General features: G+C 42.8%; 1 protein-coding gene across 2 annotated transcripts in view; it reads right to left on the bottom strand.

Annotated features, from left to right (window-relative positions):
- The window catches only part of LOC141105319 (alpha/beta hydrolase domain-containing protein 17A), an 88,961-nt gene that overhangs the window by 34,935 nt on the left and 38,551 nt on the right, over nucleotides 1-15,475 (bottom strand). For both annotated transcript variants that reach the window (XM_073595192.1, XM_073595193.1), the window contains exon 4: nucleotides 6,366-6,545. In XM_073595192.1, coding sequence (XP_073451293.1) covers nucleotides 6,366-6,545 — 180 coding nt within the window. The remainder of the gene's footprint in view (nucleotides 1-6,365; nucleotides 6,546-15,475) is intronic.

Genomic DNA, 15,475 nt, shown 5'->3' with positions numbered 1-15,475 from the left:
ACTGAGCATGTGCGGGAACGAGCGGTGAGTGCTGGGAGCACAGCATTCACCACATCCAGGAAATAAATGCTTGTGGGCTTCAAATGCCCACAATGAAGATGGAAACCGCCTGCAGTGAATAATATAAGTTATTCTTTCCGACGAAATCTGACACAGGCGGACATATTACACACAATATGTGAGTATGTAATGCTGAGAAGAAAAGTTTGTGAATGAACTAAAAAAAAAAACAAAACGATAGATAGGTGGACCCCCGCTTTAAACCCAATTCAGCATCTCTGGAGAGACCTAAAAATGGCTGTCCACCAATGTTTACCATCCAACCTGACAGAACTGGAGAGGATCTGCAAGGAGGAATGGCAGAGGATCCCCAAATTCAGGTGTGAAAAACTTGGTGCATCTTTCTCAAAAAGACTCATGGCTGTATTAGATCAAAAGGGTGCTTCTACTAAATACTGAGCAAAGGGTCTGAATACTTAGGACCATGTGATATTTCAGTTTTTCTTTTTAATAAATCTGCAAAAATGTCAACAATTCTGTGTTTTTCTGTCAATATGAGGTGCTGTGTGTACATTAATGAGGAAAAAAAATGAACTTAAATGATTTTAGCAAATGGCTGCAATATAACAAAGAGTGAAAAATTTAAGGGGGTCTGAATACTTTCCGTCCCCACTGTATATATGCACTGTGTTTAAAAACAATCCACAATACATTTGCTGAGAATGCATAAAAACCTCTACTTAAAGTGACTAGTGCTCTTGAAATCATGCCTCAATGATGTTCATAAGCATCAATACACTTTGTGATCATGAACAGTCCATATGTCATTCCAAAGAAACGTTGGAAAATGAATAAAAACAAAAAATGAAAAAATTGAAAAGTGAAAAAGTGACAGGTGCTCTTCAAATTTGTGCTCTGTGCTCCTTATTGATCCCCTATAGCAATTGCACTCACCCGAACCACTAACCCCAGGCAGGAGTATCTCGCCTTCAAAGTATCTGCCACTGTGTAGCAATCATGAGATCTTATTTTTGCTGTGTCAGCTATATGTTTCCGTGCTTGCGGTATCAGGTGTGTATTCCTCCTTTTGATCCCCCCCGTGTCTGAGCTCTCCTGCCAGCAAGCTGTTAGTGCCCTTTCACATTAGGCCTAGATTCACACTGATTAGATAGATTTCATTCCCAGCACTCACTGTGAACCTAGGCTCCCGCACGCATGTGTGGGAGTGACGTCATTGCGGCTCCAGCCACTCACAAAGCCAGAGTCCCTAAAACTGGAAGGAAGACTGGGTGATGATTGAAACGCCTTCAGTGGTGACAGCATGCCGCTGGAGGGCTTCGTTTTCAGGTAAGCTTCACATAATGTGCTAGTATGAGATGCATACTAGCACATTATGACATTGCCTTGCAGGTTAACCGCTTCCCGACCAGCCACCGCAGTTATACTGCAGCAGGTTGGCTCCCCTGGGCGAGCTGTTGTAGCTGTACATCGGCTCTTTAAGACGCTGTAGCAGGCACGCGCACCGCTGGGCACCCGTGATCGCTCGTGACAGAGCAAAAACCGGGATCTGTGTGTAAACACACAAATCCCGGTTCTGTCAGGGGAGAGGAGAGAGATCGTGTGTTCCTACTAAGTAGGAACAACGATCTCTTTCCTCCTCTAGTCAGGCACATCCCCCCCCCAGTTAGAAACACACATAGGGAACACAGTTAATCCCTTCCCTGCCAGTGACATTTATACAGTAATCCGGGTATTTTGAGCTCTGATAACTGTATAAATGTCACTGGTCCCAAAAAAGTGTCAAAAATGTCTGATGTGTCCGTCGTAATGTTGCAGTCCTGATAAAAAAAATAAATAAATAAATAAATAAATAAATAAAAAAAAAATTATATATAATGCCATAAATCTATCCCCTATTTTGTAGACGCTATAACTTTTGCGCAAACCAATCAATATACACTTATTGTGATTTTTTTTTTTACCAAAAATATGTAGAAGAATAAATATCGGCCTAAACTGATGAAGACATTTTTTTTATTTGAAAAAGTACAAAATTGTGTTTTTTTCAAAATTGTCACTTTTTTTTTTGTTTATAGCGCAAAAAATAAAAACCGCAGAGGTGATAAAATACCACCAAAAGAAAGCTCTATTTGTGGGGAAAAAAGGACATACATTTTGGTTGGGTACAACATTGCATGACCCCGCAATTGTCAGTTAAAGTGACGGAGTGCCATATCGCAAAAAATGGCCTGGTTAGGAAGTGGACAAATCCTTCCGGGGCTGAAGTGGTTCAAATAAAAAAACAAAAAAAAAATTAAAAAAAAACACCAAGCGGTTTACTACCGCTTTAAGACTGGGCTGGAGATCCACCAAGCTAGGGAATTTCTTGTTTGGTTGGACAGAAGCATGGATAGGAGCTTGCTTGTTCCATGCCAACAGGATGAGGTGTTGGAGAAGTCTTAAATGAAATTGGGCAAATGAAACGGCCACAAAGGAGGCTCCCATAAGACCCAGAACTCTCATGAAAAATCTCACAGGAGGGACTGTCTCTCACCTAAGGTCCCAAGCATGAGCTCCGAGAGAAAGTATTTTAATCTCTGGAAGAAAGACTTTTGCTTGGCCTACATTACTGTGCAAAGGTTATAGGCAGGTGGGAAAAATGCTTTCAGAAATAGAAGGGTTAATAGTTTATTTTTATCATTTAACAAAAAGTAAATGAACAAAAGAGAAAATCAAATCAACATTTAGTGTAACCACCCTTTGCCTTCAAAACAGCATGAATTTTTAATTTTTTCTAGGTACACTTGCACACAGTTTTTGAAGGAACTCGGCAGGTAGGATGTTCCCAACACCTTGAAAAACTACCAACAGATCTTCTGCGGATGTAGGCTGCCTCAAATCCTTCTATCTCTCCATGTAATCCCAGACAGACATGATGTTCAGATCACAGTTTTAGAAAGGCAATGTGTAACCTTGCAGATTCCATGCACAATTTTGGAAATGGAAGGAAATTGTACAGAATTTTGAATAGAATCCTTTGAACCTGTCCTGTAAGGAAACTGGCACAGCTCATCTTTGGACAAGAGGCGATTCAGAGCATTCTGCACACCGGACTCTCCTTGGGAAGATTTTGCTTGATTTGGGAGAAGCAAGCAGTGAGGAGGTAGAGTTTTGAACCCTCTTTCATACCCCTTTAAAATCACTGATTGAACCCACAAGTCTGAGAGGTCTGTGACTCAGACAAGCAAACTTTATTTCTATCTAATGGCTGTGTGTATGTAGGGGTGGGTGGCGCTGCCCGTCACCTGAAGAGTGATCCTCTACAGTGAATCACTCCTCCCAGGTGAGTATGCAATAGGTGGTTTATAATTGCTACAGGTGGCTTTTTGTCACCTGAAGAGTGATTCTATCAGGTGAATCACTCCTCCCAGGTGAATATGCAATGAATGGGTGGTAGTTATTCCCGTCACCTGAAGGGTGATTCCTCAATGGGTCACTCTTCTCAAATGGGTAATGAGTGATTCTCCAATAGTGAGATAAAAGTCATAGGGAATGTGCTCACCTTGTGACCTATATTGGGTAGTGTACTATTGTTGCTCTGTTAATTGTGCTTTTTGCAACCATATATCCAACACCCAGTTCTAAAATAAATGTGCAAAAAGTAGTAGTGATCTAATCAGATCATCTAAAACACCAAATCTCATCCTTAATAATTTATCCCGAACAGTATATGATGCTTGTGCAAATTCCGATATAATACATTTAATGAAAAATTGATCATAAAGAAAAATTTAAACAAAAGTCCAGTGAAAAGTGTCAAAAAATGGAAAAGATGTAAAAGATAAATAAAATCAACATTAAAGTTCAATCTCAAGTAGTGCAAAAATAGCAACATTTCAGGTGACTTGTGCTTGTCCAAAGTGACTCATTTCTGGGTTTAGCCGCAGGTGTGCAATCAAGTGACTTCCGTGCTCCCCTTCAGTTCCCCACTCACTAGATTCTTTCACCCCTGCAGGGGTAAAATGCCTGTAGTGAGTGTACTGGCTGTATATGGAGCAGACACCTCGACCGCTGTTCCAGCAGGAGCTCCGCCTCTTCATACACCGTGTATGAAGAGGCGGAGCTCCTGCTGGAACAGCGATCAGAGGAGAAAGCCAAGTCTAGGAGGGAGACTGACAGAAACCGCAGCAGACTTGCAGGAGTGAGCGAGGAGTATCCAGTTCCTTTGTCATTGGAGGATACCCTGCGGTCTGGCACGGAAGAGGTGACTGTTGCAACTTTATCTAGTGAAAGTGATTGACCCCAGGAGGTGCAGAGGGATCTGGATACCCCAGTGTTTGCTGAGCCAAGGTGGAGGTGTCTGTTCCAGATACAGCCAGTACACTCACAATAGGCGTTTTACCTCTGCAGGGGTGTAAGAATCTGGTGAGTGGGGAACTGAAGGGGAGCACGGAAGTCACTTGATAGATTGCACATCTGCGACTAAACCCAGACTTTTGCTATTTTGCTATTTTTGCACTACTTGAGATTGAACTTTAATGTGGATTTTATTTATCTTTTTCATTTTTTGACACTTTTTTTTCACAGGACTTTTGTTTATTTAAATTTTTTTTATGATAATCAATTTTTCTATAATTTATTATAGAGGAATTTGCACAAGCATCATATACTGTTTGGGATGAATTATTAAGGATGACATTTGGTATTTTAGATGATCTGATGAGATCACCACTACTTTTTGCACTCTTTGCACATTTATTTTCAACTGGGTGTTGGATATATGGTTGCAAAAAGCACAATTAACAGAGCGACAATAGTACACTACCGAATATAGGTCACAAGGTGAGCACATTCCCTATGACTTATCTCACCATTGGGGAATCACTCATTACCCATTCGAGAAGAGTGACCCATTGGGGAATCACCCTTAGAACTACCACCCATGTATTGCAAATTCACCTGGGAGGAGTGATTGACTGGAGAGAATCACTCTTCAGGTGACGAAAAGCCACCTGTAGCATTTATAAACCACCTATTGCATACTCACCTGGGAGGAGTGATTCACTGTAGAGGATCACTCTTCAGGTGATGGGCAACACCACCTACCCCTACATACACACAACCTCTAATACGCCAGCTTTAAATCAAAGCATTCCAGGGGAGGCAGCAGCCTATCTTAACCCTAAGCGCAGAATACAACAATTTAATTATTTCCATCTAGTGATTCAGCCAATAACATTCTGCCTGCCTTAGGGCGGAAGGAGCAATGTAGTCACATTTGGACAGCAGCACTGTTAACCCAAGAAGAGGGTAATGTTAGAAGAACTTACATAGGAGACAAACAAATTAAAGCCCAACTCCGGGTAATACTTTTTAAAGTGCAGTTCCACCCACTTTTACAACTCTTCAGCATCCCTCACTAAACTGTGCACTGTAAACGAATTGGATATTTTTTTATTTTTTTTCTCAGCACTTAGCTGTATTTATTTTTCACTTCCTCCTCCCTGGCCTTGGCTCATCGCATCATTTCCTGTTTGCAATGCCTTCTGGGAAGGGGTGGCAACTTCCTCTGACACTGCCGTTGCTATGGAAACCTGACCTGAAACCTATTACACTGCAAGGATGAGATCCAGGAAGAAATACAGTCTGGCTTCAGATGCCCACACTTAAGATGGCCACGGCCTGCTGTAAGTTTATAAAATAACAAACTACTGCTATAAACTAACAAAACAGACCTTAGTTTACAGACTAACTTTACTAGAATACATTAAGCTTGTGTATTATAGGGATATTTTTATTTAAAAAGTATAATTTCGGCTGGAACACCACTTTAAGTAGCTAGAGAAACATTGTTTTTCCTTTTGGGATAAGGGTTTTAGTCAAATGAATAAACGGTGACCTTTGTACACACCTCTGTGGAAGTTAAGCTGTCCATATACAGTGTGAATCTCTGACAATTCCCAAGGAACTTGCTGAAGTTTGCTCAGCATGTGGCCATGCTTCCTTTCTCAAATGTTGATTGTTACATTGTCTTTTGTAGAAGGAGCTCACTGGAAAATGTTCAACTGAACAGCAGCTGCATCTAGTCAAATGCATCTGCTGCCAGTGAGGACAGCTCTCAAAATATAGCAGCCACACCAGGAGATACCTCCATGGGAACTATATAGCATGGGTGGAGGAATCAGTGTATAGCCAGCTTTTTGACATGACCAACAGGTAATACAACTCTGTTACTGGGGGACCCAGAAAAACGAAGATTGCTGTGTTAATGCTACCAACTACATCCTATACATCATTTTTTATTTTGCCATAACTCCATCCTAAAAAAACTACATAACATTAGGATGACTTCTTGAGACACTTACTTGGGAAATGCATCAAAACAGTATGTTTTCTTAGTGTCTGGAAATGCCACTCTCATCCCAGAGGTCAGCGGGGAGTGTAAGATGACAGCTGCACATTCATAACGAGATGCCAAGTCCACGGTTGGTACAGTGCCAATACTCTGTCCATAAAGCAGTATGTTTTCAGGGCATATTCCATACCTTGGGAGTATAAGAAAAAAAGGGTTATACTTATTTACTTATTGCAAGTAATGGAGTTACCATTAACACAGTTAGCATGGCAGCACAGCCAAATTATTATTTCTGCCCAACTTAAATTCTTCTTGTAGTTTCACTACAGCTGGAGGGCCGAGGTTGCCTACCCCTGGTTTAGGTGGACGGCCATGTCTTGGTAGGTTTTCAGTTGTGCCAAACTCTTTCCATTTTCGGATGATGGATTGAGTAGTGGTGATCTCATCAGATCATTTAATGCTTACACATTTTCCCTCTTAAGTCTACAAAGTAGCTGGGCTTTAAAAAAATATCTCTAGTAGTTCATTGGGGGCGCAGGATCCATTCTTCTATGTATGGTTATAGCTGCCACCATCTTAGTGGCTTTACTAGCACAAGTGCAGAGTTGCGCTGCGTTGAAAAAGTATTTATACCCCTTGACATTTTCCACATTTTGTCATGTTACAACAAAAAACGTAAAAGTATTTTATTGGGATTTTATGTGATAGAGCAACAAAGTGGCACATAATTGTGAAGTGGAAGGAAAATGATAAACGGTTTTCAATTTTTTTTTTACAAATATACCTAAATATCTAAAAAGTGTGGCGGCTATTTGCATTCAGCACCCCTGCGTCAATTCTTTGTAGAACCACCTTTCGCTGCAATTACAGCTGCAAGTCTTTTTGGGTATGTCCCTACCAGCTTTGCACATCTAGAGAGTGACATTTTTTGCCCATTCTTCTTTGCAAAACAGCTCAAGCTCTGTCAGATTGTATAGAGAGTGTCTGTGAACAGCAATTTTCAAGTCTTGCCACAGAGTCTCAATTGGATTTAGGTCTGGACTTTGACTGGGCCATTCTAACACATGAATATGCTTTTATCTAATTCATTCCATTGTAGCTCTGGCTATATGTTTAGGGTCGTTGTCCTGCTAGAAGGTATACCTCCTCCCCAGTCTCGTCTTTTGCAGACTAACAAGTTTTCTTCTAGGATTGCCCTGTATTTGGCTCCATCCATCTTCCCATCAATTCCGACCAGCTTCCCTGTCCCTGCTAAAGAAAAGCATCCCCACAACATGATGCTGCCACCACCATGTTTCACAGTGGGGATGGTGTGTTCAGGGTGATGTGCAGTGTTAGTTTTCCACTACACATAGTGTTTTGCTTTTAGGCCAAAAGGCTAAATTTTGGTGTCATCTGACCAGAGCACCTTTTTCCACATGTTTGCTGGGTCCCTCGCATGGCTTCTCGCAAACTGCAAATATGACTACTTATTGCTTTCGTTCAACAATAGCTTACTTACTTGTCACTCTTCCATAAAGGCCAGATTTGTGGAGTGTCCTGTGGACACATTCTCCCACTTAAGCTGTGGATCACTGCAGTTCCTCCAGCGTAACCATGGGCCTCTTGGCTGTTTCTTGATTAATGCTCTCCTTGCCCGGCCTGTCAGTTTAGGTCAAGGGTAGGCAACCCTTGGCTCTCCAGCTGTTTTGAAACTACAAGTCCCAAGAGACATTGTAAGACACACTGACAATCACAGGCATGGCTCCTAGAGGCAGAGGCATGATGGGATTTGTACTTTCATCACAGCTGGATGGCCGAGGTTGCCTACCCCTGGATTAGGTGGATGACCATGTCTTGGTAGGTTTGCAGTTGTGTCATACTCTTTCCATTTTCGGATGATGGATTGAAACAAAGCTCTGTGAGATGTTCAAAGCTTGGATATCTTTTTATAACTTAACCCTGCTTTAAACTTCTCCAACTTTATCCCTGACCTGTCTGGTGTGTTCCTTGGCCTTCATAATGCTGTTTGTTTACTAAGGTTCTCTAAAAAACCTCTGAGGGCTTCACAGAACAGCTGTATTTATACTGAGATTAACCATTTGCCTACCAGGCCAACTCTGACACTGACACTTCAACTCTTCTGTGAAGGCTGTCCACAAGGTTTAGGAGTGTGTCTATGGGAATGTTTGACAATTCTTCCAGAAGCACATTTGTGAGGTCAGGCACTGATGTCAAACAAGAAGGCCTGGCTCGCAGTCTCCGCTCTAATTCATCCCAAAGGTGTTCTATCAGGTTAAAGTAAGGACTCTATACAGGCCAGTCAAGTTCATTCACCCCAAACTTGCTCATCCATGTCTTTATGGACCTTGCTTTGTGCACAGTCAAGTTGGAACAGTAAGGGGCCATCCCCACAAAGTTGGGAGCATGAAATTGTCCAAAATGTCTTGGTACGCTGACGCCTTAAGAGTTTCCTTCACTGGAAGTCCAACCCCTGAAAAACAACCCCACATCATAATCCCCCTCCACCTAATGATTTGGAGGGGTGGCCCGATACTTTTGGCAATATAGTGTGGATGAGCGAGTTTGGGGTGGAGGAACCTGACTGGCCTGCACAGAGTCCTGACCTCAACCTGATATAACACCTTTGCAATGAATTAGAGCGGAGACTGCAAGCCAGGCCTTCTCATCCAACATCAGTGCCTGACCTCACAAATGCGCTAAAAAATTGTGGACAGCCTTCCCAGAAGAGTTGAAGCGGTTATTGCTGTGAAGGGTAGGCCACCTCAATATTGAACTCCACGGACTAATGCCGTGTATAGACAATCGGAATTTAGGCCCACAAAAGACCAATGAGAGTTTTCGTCGGAAAATGCGACCGTGTGTATGCTCCATCGGACTTTTGCTGGCCGAATTCCAGCTAGCAAAAGATTGGGAGCATGTTCTCAATTTTTCGGTCGGAAAAAGTTCCTATCCGAAAATGTGATCATCTGTGGCAATTCCGACGCGCAAAATTCCTACGCACGCTCGGAAACAATTTGACGCATGCTAGGAAGCATTGAACTTCATTTTCTCGGCTCGTCATAGTGTTGCACGTCATTGCGTTCTTGACGGTCGTAAGTTCAGCAAACTTTTGCGTGACCGTGTGTATGCAAGGCAAACTTAAGCGGAATCCCGTCCGAAAAGCCATCATATCTTTTTCAGACGAGAAGTCTGATCGTGTGTACGCGGCATAAGACTTACATAGTTAGTCAGGTTGAAAAAAAAAAACCCACAAGTTCAACTGGGATGCCATTAACCCTTTCGCTGCCAGGCCCTGTGCTCCATTTTGTACAGTCAGGTGGCCAGACCATTTTTGCAATTTTTCCTTTGCTTTTTTATTTTTCACTTATAGCTTTCAGAGTTTGTAAAAGACCCCCCCCCCCCCCCCCCCATCCAAACCATATACATTTTCGGAAAGCACATAACCAGTAGAATAAAAAGAAGGTGCTACTGATTTCGAAGGTCCCACAATATTTGCACAAATGTTTATCAAAACAATATTTTTGCTAAAAATTCACAAAAATCATGATTAGCAGATAAATACACAGCACATTTTACAAAATTCCTACTAAATATAAAAGCTTAACCTGTATTGATAAATAAATGATTAATAAATAACAAATATTTGTAACTTTTAAATTGCGCCTTTTTGGGAAATAGTGAAAATTGAACAGATGCAAAAGTGTAAATATCCAAATTTCTCAATCTGAAGGTTTTAATTTTTCCCTTACAGTATTCAGAATTTGTGAAAGACCACCCAAACCATATATTTTCTGAAAGCATAGGACCAGTAGAATAAAAAAAAGATGCTATTGATTTTTAAGGCCCCACGATATTTGCGCAAAGGTTTACCAAAGCAATATTTTTGCTAAACATACATTAAAATCATTAATAGCAGATACAAACAGCAAATTTTACAACATTCCTGGTAAATTCCTACTAAATATAAAAGCTTAAGGTTTTCCTTTTTCACTTACAGCTTTCAAAATTTGTAAAGGAGAGCAAAAAAAATCCCAAGAAATTCTTTAAGTATGTAAACAGTAAAAAAGGGAGGACAGACCATATTGGCCCCATAAAGAATGAGGAAGGACATCTGGTTACAAAGGATGGGGAGATGGCAAAGGTATTGAATTTATTCTTCTCAGTCTTCACGAGTGAATCGGGGGGCTTCAGTAACCAAAACTGCAGTGTTTATCCTCATGACACAACACAGGAAGCACCTACATGGTTAACAGAGGACGGAATTAAAATTAGACTTGAGAAACTTAACATTAATAAATCACCGGGACCAGATGGCTTGCATCCGAGGGTACTTAGGGAACTCAGTCAGGTGATTGCCAGACCGTTGTTCCTAATTTTTACAGACAGTCTATTGACTGGAATGGTACCAGCTGATCGGAGAAAAGCCAATGTAGCACCAATATTTAAAAAGGGCCCAAAAAACATCCCTGGGAATTACAGACCAGTTAGCCTAACATCAATAGTATGTAAACTCTTGGAGGGGATGATAAGGGACTATATACAAGATTTTAGTAATAAGAATGATATCATTAGCAGTAATCAGCATGGATTCATGAAGAATCGTTCTTGCCAAACCAATCTATTAACCTTCTATGAGGAGGTGAGTTGCCATCTAGATAAAGGAAGGCCCGTAGACGTGGTGTATCTGGATTTTACAAAAGCATTTGACACAGTTCCCCATAAACGTTTACTGTACAAAATAAGGTGCGTTGGCATGGACCATAGGGTGAGTACATGGATTGAAAACTGGCTACAAGGGCGTGTTCAGAGGGTGGTGATAAATGGGGAGTACTCAGAATGGTCAGGGGTGGGTAGTGGGGTTCCCCAGGGTTCTGTGCTGGGACCAATCCTATTTAATTTGTTCATAAACGACCTGGAGGATGGGATAAACAGTTCAATCTCTGTATTTGCAGACGATACTAAGCTAAGCAGGGCAATAACTTCTCCGCAGGATGTGGAAATCTTGCAAAAAGACCTGAACAAATTAATGGGGTGGGCAACTACATGGCAAATGAGGTTCAATGTAGAAAAATGTAAAATAATGCATTTGGGTGGCAAAAAATATGAATGCAATCTATACACTGAGGGGAGAACCTCTGGGGGAATCTAGGATGGAAAAGGACCTGGGGGTCCTAGTAGATGATAGGCTCAGCAATGGCATGCAATGCCAAGCTGCTGCTAATAAAGCAAACAGAATATTGGCATGCATTAAAAGGGGGATCAACTGCAGAGATAAAACGATAATTCTCCCGCTCTACAAGACTCTGGTCCGGCCGCACCTGGAGTATGCTGTCCAGTTCTGGGCACCAGTCCTCAGGAGGGACGTACTGGAAATGGAGCGAGTACAAAGAAGGGCAACAAAGCTAATAAAGGGTCTGGAGGATCTTAGTTATGAGGAAAGGTTGCGAGCACTGAACTTATTCTCTCTGGAGAAGAGACGCTTGAGAGGGGATATGATTTCAATTTACAAATACTGTACTGGTGACCCCACAATAGGGATAAAACTTTTTCGCAGAAGAGAGTATAATAAGACTCGTGGCCACTCATTACAATTAGAAGAAAAGAGGTTTAACCTTAAACTACGTAGAGGGTTCTTTACTGTAAGAGCGGCAAGGATGTGGAATTCCCTTCCACAGGCGGTGGTCTCAGCGGGGAGCATTGATAGCTTCAAGAAACTATTAGATAATCACCTGAATGACCGCAATATACAGGGATATGTAATGTAATACTGACACATAATCACACACATAGGTTGGACTTGATGGACTTGTGTCTTTTTTCAACCTCACCTACTATGTAACTATGTAAAAGACCCCCCAGACCATACATTTTCTGAAAGCACATGGCCAGTAGAATAAAAAGCGCAATATTTGCGCAAATGTTTATCAAAACAATATTTTCACTAAAAATACACTAAATTCATTAATAGTGCACATAAAACACAAAATAACAAGATTCCTACTAAATTACTACTAAAGCCTCATTCACATGTGGCATACTAAAGTGTACGCCCATGGGGGGGCCATGTTTACACGCACAGGTGTTTTGTGAATCCCCGTACAGGCAGTCACTATTTATATCAATTGGGATGCAACGGCTGCACAGGCTGCTGTTCCCAATCTTACATCGGTGTGGGTACATGACCCCGAACGCAGACAGTGTAAGCTCAGGGATATGCATGTGGACCTACATGGATGCAAAATTGTGAGCAACGGCATTGTTCATGCAGTTGCTACATCCCAAATGACATCAATGGGACTGCGTGCACAGAGATGCACGGAACACCATGCATCCCTGTAAAGTTAGGCTGTGTATATCCTACCAGGCCTTAAGCCCCCTTTCACACAAGCACACCCATCGGATCTGCCTGTCCGTTTTTTAGGTGGGCACATAACGGACCACCCATTGTTCTCTGTAGAGGCTGATGTAAATGGACATGTGTCCGTTTACACCCACCTGCAGCCGATCCAGTCCAGTCCGCTAAAAACAGAGTGATGGGGATCCCATTCCCCATCCACCTAGCAGATCCTATCGGATAGTATCTGATGGAACTCGACAGGCGGTCCATTTCCATCTGACCACCCCATAGAGAATAGCGAGATGTTTCTGTGTCCACGCTGCATCAGCGGAGTGGACATGGACCTGTCATCCGCCTGCTCTGCAGGGTTTAGCAGACAGATCCCCCGCTGAGCAGGCGGATCTGCTTGACAGAGTCCGGTCCATGTGAGATGACACCAGAAGTCTCAGAAAACGTAGCCGCGCTCTTGAGCGCCTGTGGCATAAGACTAAGACCCAGGAAGACTTCACACAATATAAATCTGCCCTCCTAAAATACTACTCCTGCCTTCACACTGCCAAACAGACCTACTTTATCACACTCATCAACACCTTCTCATCCAGTCCACGTCAACTCTTCTCTACCTTCAACACTCTACTCTGTCCTCCACTGCCTCCACCCACCAACTCAATCACCGCCCAGGAGATTGCCAATCACTTCAAAACTAAGATTGATACAATTCATGAGGAGATCGCCAATGCGCAAAAACCTCCCCCATGCAACACCCCATGTCCACAGATACAGTCATTACTTCCCTCATTCAACCCTGCTACTACTACTGAGGTTGCTAAACTTTTATCTAGCACTCATCTAACCACTTGCCCCCTGGATCCTGTTCCCTCGCAAATGCTACGCTCACCCTCTGACTCGATTCTACGCTCTCTAACTCTCATTTACAACCTCTCCCTCTCTTGTGGCATCTTCCCAAACTCTCTAAAACATGCGCTAGTCACCCCCATACTAAAAAAGCCCTCACTGGATCCCACCAATCTCAACAACTTACGTCCCATCTCCTTACTCTCCTTCTCCTCCAAACTTCTTGAAAGACTGGTCTACAACCGATTAAGTGACCATCTGACCATGAATAAACTTCTTGATCCCCTTCAGTCCGGTTTTCGCCCTCAACACTCCACGGAAACTGCTCTCCTTAAACTCTCAAATGACCTACTAATGGCTAAAGCCAATGGACACTATTCTGTACTACTTCTCCTGGATCTCTCTGCTGCCTTTGACACAGTGGACCACCCACTCCTCCTCGAAAAACTCCACTCCTTTGGTCTCCGTGACTGCACTCTTCGCTGGTTCTCATCCTACCTATCCCACCGCTCCTTCAGTGTCACTTACAACTCTACTTCCTCCTCTCCTCTTCCTTTTTCCGTTGGGGTCCCCCAAGGTTCTGTTCTCGGACCTCTCCTTTTCTCAATCTACACCACCTCCTTGGGTCAGTTGATTGCCTCCCACGGCTTTAAATATCATCTCTACGCTGATGACACCCAAATCTATCTCTCCACCCCCCAGCTCTCTCCATCTGTCTCCTCACGCATTACCAACTTATTAGCAGACATATCAGCCTGGATGTCACATCACTTTCTCAAACTCAACCTATCCAAAACCGAGCTCATGATATTTCCTCCCTCAGGTGCCACTTCCCCTGATCTCCCTGTCAAGATCAACGGCTCAACTATCAACCCATCTCCCCACGCCAAGGTCCTAGGTGTAATCCTGGACTCTGAACTAACCTTTCGACCCCACATTCTATCACTATCCAAAGCTTGCCGCCTCTGTCTTCGCAACATCTCCAAGATACGCCCCTTCCTAACCATTGACACCACAAAGCTTCTAATCCACTCCCTGGTCATCTCCCGCCTTGACTACTGCAACTCCCTCCTCATTGGTTTACCTCTAAATAGGCTATCCCCACTTCAGTCTATCATGAACGCTGCGGCCAGGCTCATCCACCACACAAACCGCTCAGCGTCTGCTACACCCCTCTGCCAATCCCTCCATTGGCTGCCACTCAGTCACCGAATTAAATTCAAGATACTAACTATAACTTACAAAGCCATCCACAACTTGGCCCCTAGCTACATCTCTAACCTAGTCACAAAATACCAACCTAATCGTTCTCTTCGCTCCTCCCAAGACCTCCTGCTCTCAAACTCCCTTGTCACCTCATCCCATGCTCGCCTTCAGGACTTCTCCAGAGCCTCCCCCATCCTCTGGAATGCTCTACCCCAATCCGTCCGTTTTTCTCCTACTTTATCCACTTTCAGACGATCCCTGAAAACTCATCTCTTCAGAGAAGCCTATCTGGCCCCCACCTAACAACTGTACATTTATCTTCTCAATCAGCACATCACCCACAGTTATTACCTCTTGTATCTCTTGACCTCCCCTCTTAGATTGTAAGCTCTAAGGAGCAGGGCCCTCTGATTCCTACTGTATCAAATTGTATTGTACTTGTACTGTCTACCCTCAAGTTGTAAAGCGCTACGTAAACTGTTGGCGCTATATAAATACTGTATAATAATAATAATAATAATAATAATGTGAAAGGGGTCTTATCAGGAGCAGGCGGTCCACCCCTGCAGGGTGCCAGACTCATACATTTGTATGAGTTTTTTTTTTTTTTCAAGCCACATTAGAGCCTGAGGCTCTAATTGGTTTGAAAAAGGTTGGGCTCAAGGCACAGAGCATTGCACCCCACACCCACCCACTTGTGACACTAGCGAACTAATATT

Source organism: Aquarana catesbeiana, linkage group LG01 (assembly GCF_042186555.1).
Source record: "Aquarana catesbeiana isolate 2022-GZ linkage group LG01, ASM4218655v1, whole genome shotgun sequence".
NCBI lineage: Eukaryota > Metazoa > Chordata > Amphibia > Anura > Ranidae > Aquarana > Aquarana catesbeiana.
This window is presented reverse-complemented; position numbering and strand designations above follow the sequence as displayed.